General features: G+C 40.5%; 1 protein-coding gene across 6 annotated transcripts in view; it reads right to left on the bottom strand.

The window, feature by feature from the left end:
* Positions 1 to 24,701, bottom strand: part of LOC123516893 — a 103,395-nt gene that overhangs the window by 46,180 nt on the left and 32,514 nt on the right. For 3 of the 6 annotated variants that reach the window (XM_045276619.1, XM_045276621.1, XM_045276620.1), the window contains exons 3-5: positions 14,877 to 15,096; positions 3,812 to 4,031; positions 1,177 to 1,310 (exon numbers count right to left, since the gene is read on the bottom strand). In XM_045276619.1, coding sequence (XP_045132554.1) covers positions 1,177 to 1,310; positions 3,812 to 4,031; positions 14,877 to 15,096 — 574 coding nt within the window. Of the gene's footprint in view, positions 1 to 1,176; positions 1,311 to 3,811; positions 4,032 to 14,876; positions 15,097 to 15,500; positions 15,524 to 24,701 lie in introns of those variants that run through there. The other 3 variants (XM_045276623.1, XM_045276625.1, XM_045276622.1) reach the window with 2 other exon arrangements.

The following is a 24,701-nucleotide window of genomic DNA, read 5'->3' as shown; positions in this document are numbered from 1 at the left end:
CAAGTGGAACCTCATCTATATCTGTGAAGTGTGGATGGAAAAGGTCCCTGTACAGAGTTAGCAGCTAGGGAGGTCAGAAAAATTGGCAGTGACAAATAAGAATGACTAACTTCATAGAAACTGTTTTAGCTAGAGATTAAATGCCAAGTTTCCAGTTTAGATTATAAGTAAAGGACAGACAAAGGATCTTGAGTGTAGAAGAGGGGGACAAATGAATGTCAAAGAAGAGGGGATAGTTGTCGGGAAGATTGCATTAAGCTGATAGATGGAGGAACAGAACAATACTAAGCTTGCTGTACCCCAACCAGAAATCTTAGATGAAAGATCAGAAGTCAGACATTCTGTGGCTTCACTGCATGAACTTAATTCCTAAAGGGTTGGATATTGATGAAAATGTGGAAAAGTCCAAGGTACAAAGTACCCTACATCCTGAAAATCTAGTTCTTCCATCATGCTTTATGAAAAGATTCTCTAAATACTTTAAAGTCCCTGTACTGCTTCAAGCATATGCAGTTAAATTTCTCCTTGGTTTCCTTTCTTCCAGCTCTCCATCAGTTCTTTCAACTCTACTTGTATGTCTCTATCCTTTCTACTCTCCCTCCTCTGTTTCCTCTTTCCAGTATGGCAATCAAAGTAAGGATGCATACCTAATCAACCATTGATTGGATCCTTGATGCTTTCCTCACTCAATAATGTATGTTAAATCACTTTTACATATGTTAATCTTTTCTTCCTCAAAGTTGTTGATTTCCTCACTGCAGTTTGTGCATGAGTGGATGTGCACAATAACTGACAAATAAAAACAGTAATACACCTAGCTTCACATAAAATTAGAAGAGAAGAAAAGCACTGGTTAATGCAAGTATCATGTAGAAGGTTATCATAAATTTAGTACTAGTGTGAGTATATGACACGAAAAAGAGATAAGGAAATGTGAATGACCAGTGAAGTGTTTGTCATGAAAGAAGCCTCTCCAGTACTAAGATGAATAAAAAACACAAGCTAATGCTAAATTAAAATAAAAAGACTGGGGAGGATAACCTATGAAACATTGACATACAGTATACAAATACATGGTAATAAGAGATTAAAAAGATATACAGCAACACCTCAGAAATTATAAAACAGCAAAAATCCCCAAACATAAAACGAGCAACAATAAAGATGCTTTCCTACCCGTAGTCTTGAAGGAGTGTCAGAGGAGGTGTAGTAATCATTAGTAAGGCGGGCTCTGCTCTCTCTCTCAGCAAAGAACTCTCTGGCCCCAACAAAGACCTCAGAGGCTGGAGAGGATGTAGGAACTGTGCCACCTGTTGGGGAGAAAACAAGGCAGGTGAGGAGGCATGCACAACTTGTCCTACATTAGTGAGACATCATGTTAGCTACAAAAAAAATACTGACGTCATAAATTCATAAACACAGTCTAGTTTTACATATCTCACCTCAACCTCAAGGAAATACTTATATTTCTCATAACAAAAATATTCTTTAATTCTTTAAGCACAGTAAGCATTTCTCCAAGCATTATAGTGGATAATCATACAAAATTAAAATTACTGGAACATTTTCAAGCTTAAGAATGGAAAAGGAACAATTTGGAACATAACTATGATACAAACACAAAGAAAATATTGAATAACAAATTATAAAGAAGAGAAAATCAATTATTTATAAGGCCAAAGTATGATACATAGTGTATAACTCTTAAATCCTAAAACATTTCAATATCATGAAAACATAAATGCAGAAACACCTACATTATGCAATACAGTTTTACATAAAACAAAGAAACAAGCGTGAATTTTTTGAGTATTCATTATAACTTCATTGGGTGTCCTATGGTGAAATGGTCAGGCAGCTTATTAAAGGAAAGTAGCTGGGTGTAAATCCTGTGATGATAAGGAGAGACGTATGCATAAAACTGAGTCAATGTATCATACTGGAGGTCTCAAGTATCTCAAAAGTGCAATAATGATCACAAGATAGTTTCATAGCACCCTCTCTTTCTCTCTCTCTCTCTCTCTCTCTACATGTTGGTTCTTCCTTTCTCTTTCTTTCTCTCCATGTTAGTTCAAGAAATTTAGTTTTGCTGGTTTGTAGTGTCATCTCTATCTCTCTCCCTTTCTCTCCATGTTGGTTCAAGAAGTTTAGTTTTGTTAGCTTGTAGCATCATTCTATATTACCACCACAAATAATAAAATCAGGTACACTTAACCCTCGGCTATCGCGCCCAACTGGGGCAGAAATAGCCGCGCCATAGCCGAAAACGCGATAGCCAAATTGATCTTGGCGGAAAGGCTGTTTTGGCCAATGAGCGCTCAGATATCCCATGACGTCATGGCTGGGTGCGCGATAGCAGGCATCTAAGGTCGCGATAGTGAAATTTTAGCAGCTTTTCATGGGTGCGTGATAGCAATGCAACGCGATAGCTGAAGTCGCGATAGCCGAGGGTTGACTATACAATATCTCTTCATCTGCAATAAAAAATAAACAAATAAATAAAAAGAAATGAAAATGCCTGGATGAATCTCATATCAAAGCACTTTCTCATAACCAATAATTTAGGAAAACGTTCAAGAGGTAATTCTGGTAGAGTGGTCCTACTTTCTTTATGCCAGTCTGTTTGGAAAACGTTACTGTTCATATTGACAGTTCATTCTCAGCACCACATCTCAGACTATAATCAGTCACTGCTTGAAACAGAACATGTGCCTTCTTGCAAGTAATTGACATGCAAACTTGAGAATTGAATGAAGTAAAGTTCCTTGAAACACTTAAATATGTTAATGCAATTTTTACAACAATATGCATCTTTGCCAACCACCACTGAGTATATTTAATTAATTTCTTCCTCTTTTAATTCTATGAAAAGAAACACATCTTTATACTACATCAGATTGTCTTAGTTGAAACTTCAAGTAAATTCAAAATAAAATGAAAAAGAATAGAAAAATTATATCATTGTGTGCTGAGAGAGAGAGAGAGAGAGAGAGAGAGAGAGAGAGAGAGAGAGAGAGAGAGAGAGAGAGAGAGAGAGAGAGAGAGAGAGAGAGAGAGAGAGAGAGAGAGAGAGAATATTTGAGTAATAACCATTTTCTTGACACAAAGGAGTAAAGATGCATTTCTCAGACTACACCATGCAGGCAAGAAATGTTAGGTAATACTGATTTAACCTTCTTTACTCCAGCAACAAAGTGAAATAAACAAAAATAAAAGCAACACAGTGAAATAAACAAAAATAAAAGTATGTACAGTACATATATAAAGGTAACCAGAGTTAATCACTCGCACCAAAAATAGAGATGTTAAAATAATAAGAATACTAAAGCTACATAATTACTGACTAAATGTTTCAAAGTATATAGTAAGGCAGGAAGCTTTCCTTGCTATTAAATTGTTACACGTGTTCTTTAGACTGATTTAGGTCATCATCATCAAAGTATACAGTAAGGTGGAAGCTTTCCCTGCTATTAAATCATTACACATGTTCTTTAGACTGATTTAGGTCATCATCATCATCTTTTTCGCTTAACGTCCACATTTTCCCATTTAGGGTGGGGTTGGACGGGCTATGACTGCTTTCCACAACTGGCAATCTTGTACCATATGTTCCTCTATTCCCAGTAGATTCATATCCTCTGTCACACACACCTTTCACCTTTAAACTGATTAGGTATAATGCAAATCAGAAAATACCACTTAAAAAGAAAAGTTGAGCTTTTAAAAACATGACATAAAAGCAAACTCCAGACTGATCATTTTTAATATGCATACATTGTTTGATTCCTGTAAGAAGCAAACGTGACAATACCTGTTAAGTTCCCTTCCTCAAAGCCTGATTCTGAGGACTCGACGATGGCTGGCAATGATGCTTCCTGGGTGGGAGTCAGGAAGCCAAGAACCCTTTCCTTCAGACTCTCAGCATAGGAAGCCACACCTCCATTCACACCAGGTGACTCTGCTCCTCCATCCCTACTCTGCTCCACGGACTGTGAGCTCCCCTGCCTCTCCACGGTTACTGTCGGGGTTGCCTGGAAAAAACAGATTACTGTTAGTGTTAAAATTCAAACTACAAACATAAGAAACTGAGACGATTCATGCATGTGTTAACTCAAACTGTACCAACACATCCATGCACTGAATTCCATTTCCTACAACACAGCCAGCAGGAAAGTCTGAACAATATAATGAAAATAAATCACCAATCACTAAAATTGGCCAAATATTTCTAAATGTAAATTCCAAGCAAAGGAATTACAATCCCAAAAACTTCTAAACTAAAATTCCAGGTCTTGTCAGGCTGGATGGGAAGTGAGATGCTACAGACGAGGCAAAATGAAGGGGACATGAGAGGAAAGACACACAATTTTCTAAAATTTGGCAAAGAAATTGTGTAATCAGAGTAGCCACGTCCAAAACTGGGTGCTACATGGATTGCGTGGGATTAACTCCTTCAGTACTTGGATGCTTTTTTACCATGAACTTTGGGTATGATTTGACAATTTTATTTACATTAGGAATATCAGAAAATTAATAATTAAGATGTCATCACTATCTAATCTCCATACCAGTTTCTCAAGCTGTATAAAACCCCAAATAATAACCAGATTGAATATGGAAATGTGTCATGGTAAAGAAGAGGTTAATAACATATACCAGTTTCAAGAAATTGTGTGTATGTAAAATGAATTATATCGCAAGATCTCAGCAGCAAATAATCCCACCAGGAGTCCTTTCTGTGGCTTTTCAGTACCACTTTAAAACAAGGGAGATACCACAGCAATAAAAACCAGAACTACAATTTAAGGCCAGTTGTTATTTCCCTCCATAGCCAATGTAAATTTTTTCACCAAGTGGAATGAGAAAGGAGGACAAGATGAAAAAATGAATAAAAATAAATAAATAAATAAATAGCTACATAATATATATATATATATATATATATATATATATATATATATATATATATATATATATATATATATTATGTTTGATTAACCACTTCAATACTGAGATTCGTTTTGGTATGATTAGACAATTTTTTTTGCATTAGAAAGTCTATAGAAATCAAAAGATTAATGGCCACAGTCTTCACTACTTTAATCCCCAGACAAGTTTCTGAAGCTGTGTAAAATCATCCAGTAGCTAGTACGCAGAATGAATATGAGAACAGGTCACGATACTGAAGGGGGTTAATTCTTTTGGCTCTCCTATTTGGGGACTGGCACTGCACTTGCCTTTTTGGTATGTGTGTTTGTTGCTCTTAGCCAGCATCCCTCTTACATTGAATTCATAATGTATCAAACTAAATATTCAGATAAATAAATAGTGACAGAGAGGGGAAAAAGATACACAAGGGGAACACATCTGGATGGAAGAATGTGAAGGATGAAATATCCACAGGGAAAATGTCCAGCAAGGGAAGCAATGCTAGCACTGTTATGTGATGCCAAGTGAGGGAGAAGGAGCTGATCAAGGTAAAGAGAACATTCCCTTAATCTTGAAGTGAAAACTGGCTCAACTCCTTTACCATTACCGGGGATTATGGAAATGGTTAACCTCAGCCTACTTATTTTGAGGTATTTTGAGGTGGTGTTAATTTTTCCTGACTTTTTTTTCACTCTGCTCTACACAAACTAAGGAATGAAATTATAGAAATTAATAAAAATATAATGAATAAATAACCAAACTTAATAGTCCACTAATGAATAAAAGCTTGTCATTATAATAGTATCTCAATTACCTGAAAAAAAAGAAAGGTTCAGGTTAATGGAAATAACTAAACCTAGCTACTAATTTCCAAACAACTACACAATGAATAGCTAAGGTAAGGTATTAATGAATTAAAAGAGTAAATATTGACAAGAGGGCCTTCCTTTCCCAAAATTGGCCGTCTGTCTCCTTAGACCTTTTCAAGAAATGTTAAATTTGGTGATGTTGGTATCCCTGACCAACTAAACCAACACAAACTTAATGGTAGATAACCTAATCTTAAAACTAACCTAACCTAACTTAAACCTTATCTAACTCATTTTCTGGCATGGTGTGATTTTCAAAAGCATCAATATGAGTCAGTAACAGACAAGCACAACTAAAATTAATTAATTAATAAAAAAAATAAATATATATAAACTTGATAGATGTGTGAAGTACAGTGAGTGTGGCACCACAACATACAGTCGTGTCATGCGCTGCTGACATGGACCGATGGTAAACATTAACCCCTTCAATAATGAGGCGCATTTTTATCATGATTTTTGGGTGATCAGACAGTTTTATTGACATTAGCAATGGTTTATAGAGGTAAAAAGATTAATTCACAGAGTCTTCATTATCTTAATTCCATACATGAGTTTCTGAAGCTGTATAGAATCACCAAATGGTAATCGAGTGACTATGAAAAAGGCGGCATGGTACTGAAGGGGTTAACCAAGTCCTACAACCACCACGCTGGCAGTTATCAATCTTGAACGATTAATCCCTTCAGTACCATGATTTCCATATTAATTTTGTTTATGGTTTGCTGATCTTATACAGCTTTAGATACTCATATGGGGATTAAAATTGTGAAAACTGCGGCCATTAATTTTCTGACCTCCATAGAACTTTCCTGATGGTCTAATCGTACACAAATTCCAAGGCAAAAATGTGTCCCAGTACTGAAGGGGTTAAAGGCTAGACTAGACACCGGACAACACCAAATCACCATCATACACAACTGCCTCTACTGATACGCACACACTGGTAGCTCGCTTTAATGGTTTCCTCTCCGCCTCCTGTCACATTACCCTTCCCTTCCTCACCAGGCACTCGGGCAGCACTTGGTGAATTGCATGAAGTTCCACCAAGCCAACACACACTGCCCAGTCTGTCCTTCAAAGGTGCTGTCGTGATGAATTGTGACTGTCGTGTACGAGTGTCTGTCGTCTGAGTGTTTGCTTTGACTGTTTACCTTGCGCGCGCTTCTCTGCTGCTCCTTCATCGGTATTTAAATTCCGGGTTTTTTTTCTTATCTATTTTGTTCCTGGTTATTAATTTATAGAATGATCAAATTAATATGAAACAAAATAAAGCGTACAAAAAGGCTACAATATTTCATTATGCTGGATTGATTACTTAATAATCAAATATCAACATCAGTTTTTACTACCTACAGATTATGGATACCTATTGACCAGTAGATACTAACATAAACTTCTTATAGAATTTTTAAAAAAAAAAAACCATGGCCACTCGAGGTTCTGACGATACCAGTAATCAAGCCTGTTTACAACAAGGTTTGAATTGAATACTGTCCAATGGCTGACGTGACCAGTTGGCTACTTCTGAATTCAGTGAATGTAACTCTCGATCGTCTCTTCTATATATAGAGGGGCACACATAGTTATTTGTTATCCTGCCAAGGCATGGACTCAATGTCCTTCGAAGCTCGAAGGTAAAAATCAAACCATCTTTATATACTGTCGATATCAGAACTACTAAACTAGTCAATATGATGGAGATGTGTAGCCTCACTTCACAACCTGTACGACCCCACTAATTATTATAACATTGAACTGGACTCAGAAGCTGTATGCATGTAGCTTTAGTTGCAGGCAGCAAGTGATTATGTAATACTTATGGTGTTGTGTGAGTTAAAAACAAGCAAGGTACAAATATTTCGAGTTCCAACACACACTTCAATTTTTCAAACAGTGGTAGGTAACCGCCAAAACGTCAAATAGGCTGGCCACTGATCCCACGAGATATGATAGGAAGATGTGGTACGGGATGAGTTGCTGTTTATCTTACTGAACTCCAATCAATATCCAACGCAAAGCGGTTGATGCAGGGTTGCCAGATTTCCTTAGTGGAATTATCGTATTTTTTCCTCAAAATTATCGTTTTTCCCTTCAATTTATCGTACACTTATATCGTTTTTTTTGCCTAAATTATCGCATGTATTTTTACTACTAGAATTACACATGCTGAAATGCTAAAGTAATTTCATTTAGACTGATGATTATAATAAGGTGAAAACTTGAAAAAATAGTGAAGTCATGAACATTTATTATGGTTAAACATTGACATTTCTCTTAGAAATAAGATAAAAAAATCAAGAAAGCATAACAAAAATTATAAGCGTTATGCTTTAAACTTTAGGGAAAATACAAATAATGGAAATGAAAGAATTATCATCATCATCATCATCATAATAAAATTCCATACGCTGAAAAGGAAGTAAAGTTCCATTTATGCTATTCTCCGTCCTTATTTATTTATTTTTTTAAGTGCAAGATACAAGAATTATCATTTGGCCAGTTTAAATTAAAGTATTAAGTATTAAAGTATTAAATTAAAGAATTAAGGGGACTATAAAGAGACTCGACTAATGCATGTACAAGTAATGCAAATTTCGATTAAACACAGGGGGCTATAAAGAGACTCAACTAATGCATGTACAAGTAATGCAAATTTCGATTAAACACAGTATTATGTTTTGGTGGTTATAAAAGATGGATTAAACTTGCCAACAGCTATTATGTAAAGTTGTAAACCCTTACCCGTATTTTCTAACGAATAACATACGACGAACTGACGAAGACAAAGACTTCTGATCACACAGGAATCATACAAGTAACGCACACGTATTGAACAGGTTGGGTACGGCTGACTGTTGACAGTTTACTATTATTTTCTAGTGATTTTCTCAAAACTATCGTACTTTATCGTACAATTTCACCAAATTATGGTACAAAACGTACGATAATGAGAATCACTATCGTATATCGTACTTGGGGCAAAATAATCGTACTTGTACGATAACGATAATTATCGTACGAATGGCAACCCTGATTTATAATAGTGAAGAATCTGGATATCAATCTTCTGACTTCCACAGACCCTTCCTAATGTCAATATAATGGTCTAATCGTACACAAATAAAGATAAAAATGTGTCCTAGTACTGAGGGGGTTAATGTTAGGATGTTACGGTTCCCCTCGTAACCAGAATCGCCATGAACACTCACTTATCATTAAAATAAGATCCAGAACGTGTGCAGCCCTTGGTACTAAATCCGCGCACATTAATCCTATAACAATGTAAACTACTTATCATCAGTGCGCCTCCATCAGTTGTTCATTGGTAGTGTCAGAGTTGTGATAAGTGTGTTGAGTGTGGACAACATTATTCGTATGTGAAGTTACTGTTAGCACATCTGACCTGCTTTCTTGCCTGGCGGGCTTCTCAACCTTGCAGATCTCAGGCAAACAAGACGCAAACTGCTAAAGCCTAACTTATTTATTTACCCATTTTAACTATTCATTCTGGTAACAATTTGGTGATTTTATACAGCTTCAGAAACTCGTGTAGGGGATTAAAATAGTGAAAAATGTGGCCATTAATTTTCTGACCTCCATAGATCCTTGCTAATGTCAATAAAATGGTCAAATCATACACAAAACTCATGGCAAAAATGTGTCCCAGTACTGAAGGTTAACTATTTGCTGTTAAAAAAAAAAAATCACTTTTCTTGACCTTTATAAAGATTTTAAAAATCTCACTTTTCTTGAACTTTAAAGATTTTTAGTTTATTTATTTATTTATTTTTTTATTATTATTATTTTTTTTTTTTTTGTGTGTGTGTGTGTGTGTGTGTGTGCAGCAGACTTAAATAGTTTTATAATCTGGACAAAGACGAAATTTATCTGTTATTCTCTGTTTCCTTGCGGGTCCACTCCAACACTTCTCCACAAAGCTCTGATTATAAACAAAGAAAGACCAACATTGTCTAGGAGAGACATCCCGTAACAAGCCAGGAAATCCGTCATACAAGTACAGTAACACCAAACCAGTAATGTTGCTCCTAAACAGAGGCGCAAAGAACTCATAAAATTTGTATACATTGGTGTACAATAATAAGATATGGTGAGCAACTGGTGAAATGGAGTAAATTCTTTCTACAAATCACTCATTAAACACTGGTAGTTTTCATAATTCTACAGCATGAACGATAGAGTGTCCATCTATTTATCATCTATTCATCATTGTTATCATTATTACTATTGAAGGTTTGTTAATAAAAGTCAATTAACCCCTTCCGTACCATGACGCGTTTTCACATTCATTCTGCTTACTATTTGGCGATTTTACACAGCTTCAGAAACTCGTGTGGGGGGACATTCAAAATAGTGATGACTGTGGCCATTAATCTTCTGCCCAATGTCGATAAAATGATCTAATCGTTCACAAATCTCAAGCTAAAAAATGTGTCCCAGTACTGAAAGGGTTAAGAAGCAGAGTAAATTAGATTCGAATAAGGTAGAGCTGAGTCGAGTCAAACTGATAAAGGACTCGGCAGAAGAAAAGAAGTCAGCATCAATAACGCAGCGTGGTCATGGCCAAGCGGAACCCACAACGCATTATCACCGAGTCTAAGGTCAACTACTGTAACCTTTAAGAGTGTAGTTATACATTTCCTATAGACTGCCATAACATCCGTTGATGTTCTTACACTCTACCAACTCTCTCTCTCTCTCTCTCTCTCTCTCTCTCTCTCTCTCTCTCTCTCTCTCTCTCTCTCTCGTTATATATACATTTAGGCATTTTTCGATGTAGAGAGAGAGAGAGAGAGAGAGAGAGAGAGAGAGAGAGAGAGAGAGAGAGAGAGAGAGAGATAACACTGCCTGACATCTGCAAAAAACCAACTGATGTGACTTTTCTTTGTCTAATGCCCGTATCACACGGTCACGTATACCCGCGACAGCGTGTGGCGCGATCAGTATGTTCGACGATCAGATCGCAGGAAACATAGCACACGGCGTTGATCTTCCATCCGAGACCTTCACCACCACAACAACAACAAACCCAGGCGGAGCGCCACTGAACACAATGGACGCAGTTGACCACGCTATCTTAGCTGTTGGACTTTATGCAATTGCACTGCAAGAGTAGAACAAACGAGAAAGGAAGGCAAGGATTTGGACGCGAAGGTGGCTAGTCCAGCACTTGTGGTGGTAAACAAATCAAAACAAAATCCGATACTATCTGTAGGTAATTAATAAATATCGTATAAGTGATGGGTATGCAAATCATGAAAAATTACAGCATTATATTGATGATATATGCCAAATAAAGCATTATAAAAAATAATTCAGTATTTTTGTGGAGTATGTTCATTATAGTCTTTCCACGACGGTCTTCCAGTCGCGGGAAATGGACAACGGTCTTGGATCATTCCCGATGACCCGCTGTCCTCTGAAAATCGGCGTTTTCTGCGACGCGGTCGTCGATATTCCAGACGCGCGACACGCTGTCGCGGGTATACGTGACCGTGTGATACGGGCATAAGTGACCAATAGAGACTTTCCAACTGGCGGTCCGATATCAGATGACTCAGCTGGACTCTTGGGCTCGTAATATCAAACACTTCTCTCCTCCAGCTCCACTATTTCAAAAAGTTTTATCTAAATTTACACAAGTTCTTTTTTTTTTTAAGATGTCTTTTTACGATCCTAGAGGCAGAGTGACAAGATTCTTACATTATTAACTGGAGAAACACTCTTGAAAACCCCGCTAATCATCTTTGTGGCCTTGGAAAATAGCCGTGGTGGGAGAACAAAGAGTTTCTGAATACGGTGGTTGGTATGAAAATGTGAACCCAGCCTATAAATGTTCCAAGGGCACTGTTAACACCCCAGACCTACTTGTACTCTGCCCCATGACCTACCTAGAATCGAGTGTTTGTTGCAGACCTGTTCTACGCGGTGGGTTGTCACATATTTCTCTCTCTCTCTCTCTCTCTCTCTCTCTCTCTCTCTCTCTCTCTCTCTCTCTCTCTCTCTCTCTCATCCTTTCAATTTGTTTTTCGGTTCACGTTAGATAAGGAAGAATAGGAACACAACACACACACACACACACACACACACACACACACACTTAACTGTCACTTGGCACCATGCTTGGCACCTTGAGGTTTACGCCAGCTTAGGAGGCAAAGGTTTTCGTTGATGGGAAGGAATGCAGAGGCGGTGTTCGGGATGTCGGGTGAGGGAGCTTGTGGTATGAGAAAGGTCACATCTTTACTCGTAGATCAAAATTCTTTCTCATGGAAGGTAATAACTGATGAACACGAATCCAACACGTGATTCTCAAGACTATGGATAACACACACACACACACACACACACACACACACACAGACAGACAGACACAGGTGACCTTCGTGCCCTGTGGTGGCCCCGCTACGTAGAAGCGCAGCGCACCCGTCACGGTAAGCAGAGCGGAAACAACCTGCATCTAGTTATTTCGTGTTTTCTCCCCTGTAAATATTAACCCCTTCTATCTGTTGGCTGTTCGTTTAGGCTTCTGCTCTTCCTGACATAATAACGCCGCAAGATATGAGGTACCCCAAAAAATACCTCCCTGAACACCTTTAGTATGGAGATGCATTTTTATCATGCATGAATTGTTGGTGAGATTAGACGATTTTATTTACATTAGAATGGGTCTATGAAGGTCAGATGATTAATGGCCAGTATAAAATCGCTAAATAGTAAGCCGATTGAATATGAAAACGCGTCATGGTACTGAAGGCCTTAACCCATAAATTCCCATGAAAAAAAAAGCCCACATTGCATAAAAAATAAAATAAAAAAGCGCTACAGGACGTCTTTGCTTCTTGATCTAGTAACCACCGACTGTCACCACACTGCCATCACTACCTAAACACAAATTAATCCCTTCAGCACTGGGACGCATTTCTACCACGAGTCTTGGGCATGATTACACGATTTTATTTACATTAAGAAGGGTTTATGGAGGTCAGAAGATTAGTGGCCAGAGTCTTCACTATTTTAATCCCCACACAAGTTTCTGAAGCTGCACAAAATCACTATATAGTAAGTAGAATATGGATACGTGTCATGGTACTGAAGAGATTAAAACTTCCAAAACTCTGACAGGCCTCCTAACGACAACAAATCAACAAATGACGTATTATCGTATCTCTCGTTTGATGTTCGTCTTTCTACCTACTGAATGAAAGTCCTGTAATGGCAAGGTGCATTACTCTTAGCTAAGACTTACATTTGAGGAACTTGAATACTGAACACAACTACAAAAAAAAAAAAAAAACTGCATTTATATAACAAAACCTCAGAAACATCACCACCTAGGACAGACCTGTTGAATCACGGCTATTATACAATTAGATCATGAAAAAAAACTACGGTAGGAAGTCGTAATACCTTTCACTATAGAGCATATACAGAATTAGCTAAGGTGAGATGCTGAAACGACTGATAATATAATCCATTTAATGACCCTTGCACGACTGAGGTGGCGAGGGACTGCTAATCTACTTAACTATATAGTGCCTCGTCCTTCACCACTGAAGACAACCGAACACAAACACTGTACACACATGCCAGTTACCGTATACTCTACTGTCTCAATGGGTCTCACTGATTCAGGCTTTCTAAACACGATTTATTCTTTTCAGTGCTATTGGTATATATTTGTAATCACTGCTCTCTCTCTCTCTCTCTCTCTCTCTCTCTCTCTCTCTCTCTCTCTCTCTCTCTCTCTCTCTCTCTCTCTCTCTCTCTCTCTCTGCTTCAGTTCACATAGGTAATGTCGATCTTCCCTTTCCCAAGCACGACTTTAATTTCCTGTCTTTAAAGATCACGTCTGCCCTTTCTTTTGTCAGTGACTCCATTTTCTTTCAGTATTTCCTTCCTATCACACAACTTAAATCAGCTCGTTTTTCCTTTTATCTTTTAGGCCATTTTACTTCCTTCTCTCTCACTTCTTAAAATTTTACACTTCCTATTCTTGATTTCTGATATTTTCTTCCTGTTCATCTTAATTTGTAATACATTTTTCTTCAAACAGTGTCGTTTCTTATTTTTCCCAACCATGCCTGAAATTCCTCGCTTTCTCTTCACCGCGGCCACTTCCTTCCATCTCACAAGACCGCAATACAAAGCTACAACATTCCTGATATGCAATTTAGCTGGGTTTCTAACAGGTTCCAATACTCCATGGGGACTCGTGTTAGTGGGCACTGTATACACGGTTGAGAACACTTGCCAGCTGATCAGTGAGAAGGATGAGTGAATGAAGAAAGCTACTGGTTACGTATTAAACTGTTAACCCCCTCAGTACTGGGACACATTATTATTTGTGTACGATTAGACCATTTTATTGACATTAGGAAGGGTGTATGGAGGTCAGAAGATTAATGGCCACAGTCTTGACTATTATGATACCTAAGTAAGTTTCTGGAGCATGTATAAAATCATCAATAGTAAGAAGAATGAAAATGGAAACACGTCATGGGCAAGAACAATGGAGTTTCGCGCTATGTGAGGAGGAAGAGAAATATTGATGTGGGCGGAAGGTTTGGTCGTGAGAATTAAGGAAATGTGTGAAGCATGAGACTATAACCTCCAAGTCTTTGAGTCTATGTTACAGTATCACCTAACCGCCACCGATGTGCTACAACCTCTCAGCTGATCCATAAGAGAAGTAACAAATTATAAATGGATGATCAGCGAAATAATGACATGTGTAACCAGAACAAAATAGTCTAATCTGTCTGTACGAATCATTCCGTAAATTTGCCGACGGGAAAAAAAGATGGATGAAATGAAATGCGTAGTCGTCTCCTCTACAAGAATTTCTATACAGCGTTCCCTCTATTTCCTGTATGCAACATAATACATAGAACTACTGCGTCACCAAAACAAGTCTCCCATCTGTCAGAGGGAGTAATTCTGTGAATCTACCACGAGAAAATGGATTAAATGAAACTAACAGACGTAGCTTCCAGACTCCCACAAGGACCTTCCATGATTCTAGAGTTCCCTCGATGTTCCCTGCAAGAAACTTACCTTCCTGCGGCGGGGGGTCAATGAGCGGTGTCGTATCATCTCGTCGCTCCTTAGTGGCCGAGGTTCTTGAGAGGGAGAGTCAGCATGACGATGATGATGGTGGTGGTGGCGGTGGTGGTGATGGTGGTCCACAGAGGTGATGGGCGAGGTGAGGGTGCTGTTGGCGCTGGAATCCAGGTTGCTTTGATCAGATCGCCGCCGCCGTCGAGTCCGGACTCTCCTGAGGACACAATGGCATACATTAATGGTTGCCTGTGACCGAGTGTCCGGCCATTCACAGCGGTTCGATCATTACGTTAGTTATATTCAAAGTTGCCATGCTTGAGAAGAGACCACTGACGCAGCTTCTTCATTTAGATCTACCCCACAGCGACTCTCCCCGAGGGCTAAATGTGGAGACACGCGGGGTGAAGGAGTCTCTCTCTCTCTCTCTCTCTCTCTCCACACACACACATATGGGGGTCTCTTCCTTCACGTATCATTCCCGATACTGCAAACACCAGCAGCCTCTGAACTCTCCATGCACGTGCATACACACTGAGCAGATTGACTGAACACCCTTTCCCATTTTTCGCCTATCGTTTACAGCGGAACTGCGCCTCACAAGTCACCGCCCTGCTCGACCTTTCCATACCGCTCGCAACGCCAGGCAGATCAATGCGTCTGACCAGGGATGCTGCTGCTGCTGCCGCCATCCTCGTCTCCAGTGACGCTATAACCCAGAGACAGAATGGGAGATGGGAACACACCTGATAAACTTCCAGCACAATCTCCAGGTGAGCCATGTTGATCAGGTGGCAGGTATCCAGGTGTGTTACAAGGCGACAACAAGCGCCTGTCATTCAATCACTAGTAAAGGTTCACTGGTAATTAATGACGGAATTCGTATCGATAAAACACAACAATGAACGCGACACACTTGGTTAACAAAGCGTCCGTGGCACTGAATGCCACACGCTACCTCCGGTAAACAAAATGAACCAAGGACGACGACTACCGAAGAAGGAAGAACACAACCATACAGCGCGCACTCCAGCCGTCAACTGCCGGGTTTTGTTGATTCGCTCAGCTGCTGCTCCCCTCTGGTCGTCTGCTGTTTCACCACCCGGCGCTGGCGCACTCCCAACCTCCTACTCCTCTACACTTTCTTTCATAATATCTTCCTTCAACCAGAACGATTCCACAGAGAAGACGGCTATCTAAGCAACAGTTAGCACCTCACTAGCTGGCTGGGGAAGTACTATACATTTTCTCCCTACATGTCACGTTCATGCTTCTGCCAACTTTTGCAACCTGCCCCATCGTAAATCTTCTGACAGTTGTATTCTCTCAGATCTTAATTTATAGCAAAGAAGCAAGAGAGTCACTAACTTCCTTGCTTTATACAGTTCATTCACCCAGCCACCTCAGTCTTCCTCTTCCTCTCCTGCCATGCATACACCACTCGCCTTCCGCCATGAAACAACCACACTGCTTTTCTCTTCTCTTTATTATTAAAAAGGAAAAACTCAGCATATCACAACCAGCTGCTTTCTTTCAGTTTCCAGTTCATTGAGACTCTTGGGTTTAGATTTCCGTGAAGGAGAGAAGGAGAGAAGGTAAAAAGGCGAGATAAGGGACGAAGTGACGAGAGGAGAACAGGACACTCTCTAAGGCAAAAAGAATGCTTAACATCAGTACTGACAACCGTGTAACTACTTCTCCGTAGGCCTACATCTGGAACGCCTTACTAACTATCAAGGGAAGAAGTGTTTTTGTTTTTGTTTTGTTTTGTTTTTCTAGCGACATTACTTCATGCAAAAAAAAATAAATAAATAAATAAAAAAAAAGGCCGTATTCTGGCACACTTTACTCTCTCAGCACGACTACTTATAAAGGGAAGAGATGATAGGCCGGGTTTCTGAGGGTGTTTTTTTTTTTTTGTCTGTATATTGTGTAGTAACCTTGTTCATTTGTCACTAGAACCATGAAATCACCCTTGAACACTTGTCCCACTTGAACAGGAGTCTTCTAAAACAGTGGAGGTGCGGTGCTGAAGTGTTTCTGAATATGGTCCTTTAGTCAGTATTGTAAAACGCTTTGCTCTCTCACCATCACTGCTTTCCAAAGGCTGTAATTAGAGATACTCGTGCTTTTAAGGATATTTTTATGATTATGGTGACAGACTGGCAAGATTTATAGTTGATCTAAAGAATGAACCGTCATGAAAAACCCGCCTAGTCGTCTCTGTGGCCTCGGGAAATTATCAAAGTGAGAGAGCAAGGCGTATTTGAATATTGGCTAAACACTCCTGTGAATTACTAATCACTTCTATCATAGTGTGCTACAAACAAAGCTCCGAAACGTTTTGAGAATATGGTCCCAACAGCGGATGTACTTCCCGTCTGAACATCCCCTGTAGCGCCTTGCCCTCCACTGTTCCCATGAGGCGCACTTGTTAGCCACAACCACGCCCTAATCTCTTCTCCACGGTAACCAGGGATCCGCAAGCAGCAGTGACGGTTCCGCCCTCACTTCACCTACCCTCCTGTTCCGTTGTTAGCAAAATATTGGCGGTCCATTAACCTCTTCAATACCATGACACGTTTCAATATTTATTCTGCTATCTACATGATCTTATACAGCTTTAGAAACTTGTGGGGATTAAAATATTGATGATTCTGGCTACTAATCTTCTAACCTCCATAAACCCTCTCTAATGTAAATAAAATCGTCTAATCATACACATAACTCGTGGTAAAAATGCGTCCCAGTACTGAAAGGGTAATGCCTCCACTCTCGTTCCCTGCCTGTGCTCCCCATCTCCCTCTCATCCATAATTACTCACCTCCCCTCTTCCCTACCGACCCTCGTTCGGGATTACCTATTTCAGGGACGCACATTTGCTTCACTGCTGACGTTCTCCTATTTCTGCCGTTCTGCGTTCTCTTTTACTCAGTGTCTTACCTTATCTCGCCTGCTTTTATCGTCGTTTTTTTTTATATTCATTTGTCTATATTTTTTTCTAAGATAGTGGTGCTCATGAGGGAATGTTGAAGTTGTTTGCTTCTCCTGCGTGCTACACTGATAAAATTTAACCCAAAGTTTTAACAAAGTGTAACGAGGATGAAATGTAATGGGGCACCTCTGTGTGTGTGTGTGTGTGTGTGTGTGTGTGTGTGTGTGTGTGTGTGTGTGTGTGTGTGTGTGTGTGTGTGTGTGTGTGTGTTTAGGTATTGGTTGTCTTTTTCTCGTTCAGTATGTTGTTTTAGTCTTAATGTGCAATTTATTTGTTTTATCTATGGTCTGTTTTTACCTTTACGTTTCTTTTTTGGCTACTTCTTATTGCTCCTTAGTGAAATTTGGTGTATTGTATCTCCTTAAAAGCGTGTCATTATGTACACACACTGCACCACGTAACTGATGTATGTAATAATGGACTGCAGAATAGTATGTTGCCATAAGAATTTTGTATCATAGGTTGTATAGTCAATAAAGTATCTATCTATCTATCTACCTAACGATCTATCTATCTATCTATCTATCTATTTGTGTGTGTATTTTCCTATACCACTATCACCACAAACATTCCCTGTCATCACTTCCATCAACAGTCACCATCACCACCACCATCACTGCCAACACTTCACCACCACAGCCACCGCCACCAGTTACACCAGCAACACCTGTTCACCATCATAACTCCCAGCATCACTATCACTGCCAGATTGCACCCTCACCGTCAGCCGTCAGCCTCGTCACCGCCACACTCATCCTATCATTCAATCCCTGATCACAACACACGGTCACGACTCACGCTCGGGGAAGGCAATGAAAGGGCCGTCTTACCCTCCTGCGTGTTGACTGCCTCGCCCCCGTCAGGACTGTCAGCAAGTCACCCTATCAAGACCGATGGCAGATATCAGCTGATAACAACGATGCTGCAGTCATGGAGAGTGATATTTTATACCACTGTCACGTTCATTATCTCGTGATTATAGTTTATGCACACACACACACACACACACACACACACACACACACACACACACACACACACACACACACACCTAAATCAGCCGAGGAAACCCCTTTTAAGGAACTGGCACCTCAGTGGACCTTTTTTTTTATAACTTTTTTCCCCTTGGTCGGTTGTCCCTCTTACATGAAAACAAACACACACACACACACACACACACACACACACACACACACACACACACACACACACACACACACACCTAAGAAATTACTCCTAAGCATCAAATAAAAGTGTTGTTGTTGTTGTTAGTGGTGGTGGTGGTGGTGGTGGTGGTGGTGGTGGTGGTGGTGGTGGTGGTGGTGGTGGAACATGGTGAAAGGCGAGGAGGATGCGTGGTGAGGCCAACGCCCCTTCACCCCCCCCCCCTTCTCTCAAGACCTGGCGAGGAAGCACCAGATGAACTTGAGCGGAAGATGAAGTAATGGCACAGTGTGTTGGTATGTAGGTATATCCGTGACAAACGGTAGAATACAAGTACCTGCCAGCTCACTGCGTTAAAAGAAAATAAATAAATAAATAAATAAATAAATAAATACAAGAATAAATAAATAAAATAAGAAAAATAAATAAAATAAGAAAAAAAAAAGAAAAGAAAAGAAAGTAAGTAATGTCAGTGCGTAAAATAAAAAGTAATTAATTAAGAAAAAGAAAGAGAGGAAGAAAGAATGTAAGAATTCATATATGTAAAAAAAAAAAAAAGTAAACAAGCTAGCAAATAATATGAATTAATTCAAACTAATCATTCGAGGGTTTGCAAAGGAGCGAATCATCACCCAAGACAGTGCGCGCATCACCGCTGGCAGAGGCTTCTGTGCCGCCGAGGTGTCTGGGTACGGGAAGGCAAGGTCAAGTTTGTTGTGGGCCGCGGGAGAGAGTACGGCACGCCAAACATGGGCTGTGGAGGCGGACAGGTCCACGCGAGGCAGCTACACACGCCGCGGACAAACACCTGTTGCTTCACCCTGGCTGCTGAATCCTTAAGGCGGCGTCACACTAGCACTTTTCCGTCTTCTTTTTCTGTCAATTTTCTGACGACTGTCAACTTTTGCAGACGGTGGCCGTCACACACAAGCTTGCTTCCGCCTTTGCCGCGCTTGTCGATTGTAAACAAACATGGCTCCTCATTCACCCCAGCAAGCCGCGGCTTTTTTGCACCTTATAACGTAATCAGCTGTTCTGTGATCCCAAAGGCAACGGTGACCTCTAATGCTCTCTATGAGAAATTCGTCAGTGTGTTTTGTCCACTGCTCATCTTGGCCAGCTACTTGGAAGTTGCCTTGGAAATATTCAAAAGCGTCGCACATTCGCACTCCCCTGGAAATGTACACAAACAACTGAGGAACCTTTCATTGCTAGACTAGAAGAAAAAATAATATGTATACAAATATATATTCATCAATTCATTTAAATTTCTTCCGTTTAACAAATTTCTTTTATTTTAAATAAAAGTGTTGATTAGAAACCATAGTTCTTATTTTTGACTAAAAATTGGCACTAGACGAAAACGATGCGTTCCGTCTGACTCAAGACGACGGAAAGAGTTGACAGAAGAGTAAAAAGACGACGGAAATCGCCTGAGACGACGGAAAAAGTGCTAGTGTGACGCCGCCTTTAGCCCCGTGTTTTGAAATGCAGTGATATTCAAGTAATCCCTTCAGTACTGGAACGTATTTTTTGCCATGAGTTCTGGGTATGATTAGACGACTTTATTGACATTAGGAAGGGTCTATGGAGGTTAGAAGATTAATGGCCAGAGTCTTCACTATTCTAATCCCAACACAAGTATCTGAAGCTAAAAATCGCCAAATAGATATTCAATTAAACCCTTCAGTACCGGAACACATTTTTTTCCATGAGTTTTGAGTATGATCAGACGATTTTATTTAGATTAGGAAGAGTTTATGAAATTTAGAAGATTAATGGCCAGTCTTCACTATTCCAATACCAACATAAGTATCTGAAGCTGTATAAAATCGCAAAATAGTAAGCAGAATGAATATGAAAATGGGCCCTGGTACTGAAAAGATTAAAAACTGTATTCTAAGACTATAAAGTTCATGAGTATAGTACGTAAAGGTAGCAAGAATTGTCTGCATGCATAGATCAAGTCCTGCATTAAACACGTCACGTTTATACTTCTATACATTCCTCTGAAGTGCACACCTCTGGAAATAGCCTATACACGTACCCCTGACTAAGAACCCTGCGCTACATAGTTAAACAGAGCAGCCTTCTTTTGCCACTGTCGGACCGAGCCTGAGTGAAACTTCAGACCGTATTAAAAAAAAACCTTAGTTCTTTCATCATCACTGCTTTCCAAGGGGTCCAGTTGAAGATATTCATGTTTTTAAAGGCATTTCTATTGTTCTGGTGATAGATTAATAAGATTTCTAATTTCTTAAAAGGAGAAACTGTCTTGAAAGCACAGTTAGTTGTCTCTGTGGCCTTGGAAAATTGTCTTCGTGAGACGGGAAGTTCTGAACACAAGCGTTAGGACCACAATCTCAAACGTTACCGCGTCTTCTTCAAACACACACACACACACACACACACACACACACAGAGAGAGAGAGAGAGAGAGAGAGAGAGAGAGAGAGAACAGGTTAATCTTATCAAATACTAAACAAATACTGACTTCTACTATCATAAGTTGTTTTTTTTCTAGTTTTTGTTTTTGTTGTTGTTTTTGTTGTTGTTGTTGTTGTTGTAGCAGTAGTAGCAGCAGTAGTAGCAACAGTAGTAGCAGCAGCAGCAGCAGCAGCAGCAGTATAGGTAGTATCATCATCATCATCATCATCATCAGCAGCAGCAGCAGCAGCAGTATAGGTAGTACAAGCAGCAGTAGCAGCAGCAGCAGCAGCAGCAGCAGCAGCAGCAGCAGTATAGGTAGTATCATCATCATCATCATCATCATCAGCAGCAGCAGCAGCAGCAGCAGTATAGGTAGTACAAGCAGCAGTAGCAGCAGCAGCAATAGCAGCAGCAGTATAGGTAGTATCAGCAGCAGCAGCAGCAGCAGCAGTATAGGTAGTACAAGCAGCAGTAGCAGCAGCAGCAGCAGCAAAAGCAGCAGCAGTATAGGTAGTATCAGCAGCAGATAACAACAATCATTAGTCGTTACGTAACGTTTTGCTGGCAGGAAAAATGTCAGATTATAAGTTGATATATATATTTTTTATCCACTTCACTGGAAAAAAACGACATTTGCAATTCCTCTAGATACTTTATTGAAAATGTAGCAAATGGTGTTTAAAAATTAAGATAGCAGAGGACGGGTGGTGAAAGTGAGAGTGAAGGCGATGAAGATGACACACAGTAAGAAACGAAAGTGAGAGCAAAGGAAAGAGGAAGTTATGGAGAACGACTGGTGGATGATGAGAATGATGAGAATGGTGGTGACGATTAGGACAAATTCAATCATCACTTCTCCATTTCCAACGTTCATCCTTGTGCGTTTGTAAACAAGTGTTACAACGGCAAAATTGTACGCAGAGAGAGAGAGAGAGAGAGAGAGAGAGAGAGAGAGAGAGAGAGAGAGAAACGAACTGGCATCAACATGTTGGCTGGCATCTTGCCAATGTGACGTCACGGCCTTAGCAGTGGGCTGAGTCAGTGCCAGCGTGACCCACAGCCGAGAAGAGCCACACAAGGAAGGGACGGGATGGATTGGAGAGAGAGAGAGAGAGAGAGAGAGAGAGAGAGAGAGAGAGAGAGCGTCACCACAAGTTGTGAAGGTTTACCAGCTCACAAATAAAAACAACAGTGTAACAATATCAATCATTTATTTTCTTCTTAATCACCTTCAATACTGGGACACATTTTTACACTGAGATTCGTGTACGATTAGACCATTTTATTGACATTAGGAAGGGTCTATGGAGGTCAGAAGATTAATGGCTATAGTCTTCACTATTTTATTCCGCCACATAAGTTTCTGAAGCTGTTTAAAATCACCAAGTAGTAACTAGAATGAATATAGAAATGCGTCATGGTACTAAAGGATTAAACATTGTCATCTTCATAAATAAATTATAATAATAATAATAATAATAATAATAATAATAATAATAATAATAATAATAATAATAATAATAAAAGTCCAGCACGTAGTGGAAGTAATAACCCCATGGAACCATACAATAATGCCATTCCACCTCCACCTCCACCTTCAACGGCACCCACGTTAAGTTCTTAGGTGTTCCTGGGCAACACTGGTCAGTGGGAAACCAGGAGGATGAAGTGTCCGTATCTACGGACGCCTCAACACTGATTCCCTCAAAGCCACAGAAAGGCTGTGTAAAGGGCAGAACACCACCTGACCATCACCCCTCGTTCTGGATCGTTCGGCCACTCCCGAGCGACACTTTGCTCATTTCTCTCTGCCACGTATGTCTCGAGAACCCTGCTTCTTCCGGTCACTCCACGTCTCGGATCCCCAGGAACACCTAATCGAGTCTACCTCGAGCCTCGCCAACACACAGACGGTAGAAAACTCCCTGGACTCTCCAAGGACTGGCCTCTCCTCTGCTGCCCTGGTTTCACCCTCTTCCTGCTTTCCGGCGCCGTCAACGAGTTTGTCTCCAGTGTTGGTGAGATTAGTGTTCCTCTGGCCTTCACTCGCTCTGGAGGGAGACTCCTGGTGAGAGCCGGGTGGTGTGCAAGGTGTCCCTTTTGTTGTTGTTATATTGTGTGTACCTATGTGTTTTTGCAAGTCTAGTAAACTTGGAACCATTCGAAGCTGTTTATTACCGCCCCCACCGGGTTAAGTGTAGTTCATCCTGGGCCCAGTTTAGAGGGGGCAGGCCAGTGATGGCGTTTCGCACCTCGCCCCCGCAACAAACAGACTAAACTAGTAAGTTATTACTTACAGGCTTCAAGAACAAGGTTGCAGACATTTTTCTTGCTCCAGGTATCTCTTCATAGTAAACTGGATCAACACTCCCGGTTAGCACGAGTACGTCAGGTGAGGCGTGGCAGTGCTGGGCCCAGGCGAGGCTCGGGACGCCTTCCAGACCCAGTGCGAGGAACACAAGTAGTATTGCAGGACTGTCCACCATTGTCTCCAGTGTGTCAGTCACACACACACACACACACACACACACACACACACACACCAGTACTAGAATCATGCTGTCCACCGATATTAGTGCTGGGCTCGTCAACACTAAACACTTATTAAAGCCCTAAGGAACAGCACCACCACCACCAGTACTAGAATCATGCTGTCCACCGATATTAGTGCTGGGCTCGTCGAAACTAAACACTTATTAAAGCCCTTGTCTTCAGAGCTACTGAATGGAGGAGACACGATGGGAGATGTGGGCGTGGTAGCCGGTGTGGGAGTGGCAGCCGGCGTGGGTGTGGCTTTACATGGAGATGAGTGTGACGGTGAATGTACAGGCAGCTGAGTTGACGGTTCCTGGCAGGTGGAGGCGGTGATGGTGGTATTACAGGTGGTGAGGCAGGCGTGTGGTGGGCTGTCACACTTCCATCTTGAGGAGCCATGAGCTACAACCTTCAGAGTCCCATCATCGTCATTAAATGTAAAGCCCCAAGGCTTTTTACATTCCTTCACGCATCCACCAAAGTCCAACATGTAGTGGAAGTAATATCTAAAGGTATGCTTTTTAACCTCCACCTCCACCTTCAACGGCACCCACGTGAAGCTCTGAGGTGTTCCTGGGCAACAATGGTGGTCAGTGGCGAACCAGGCGGATAAAGTGTATGTTTCATAAGTCGCCTCAACACTGATTCCCTCAAAGCCAAAGAGATGCTGCAAGAACAAGGTTGCCGACATTTTTCTT

This window comes from Portunus trituberculatus, chromosome 41, assembly GCF_017591435.1.
Source record: "Portunus trituberculatus isolate SZX2019 chromosome 41, ASM1759143v1, whole genome shotgun sequence".
Classification (NCBI taxonomy): Eukaryota; Metazoa; Arthropoda; class Malacostraca; order Decapoda; family Portunidae; genus Portunus; species Portunus trituberculatus.
The sequence above is the reverse complement of the archived record's forward strand: the minus strand, read 5'-3'. Positions and strand labels throughout refer to the sequence as shown.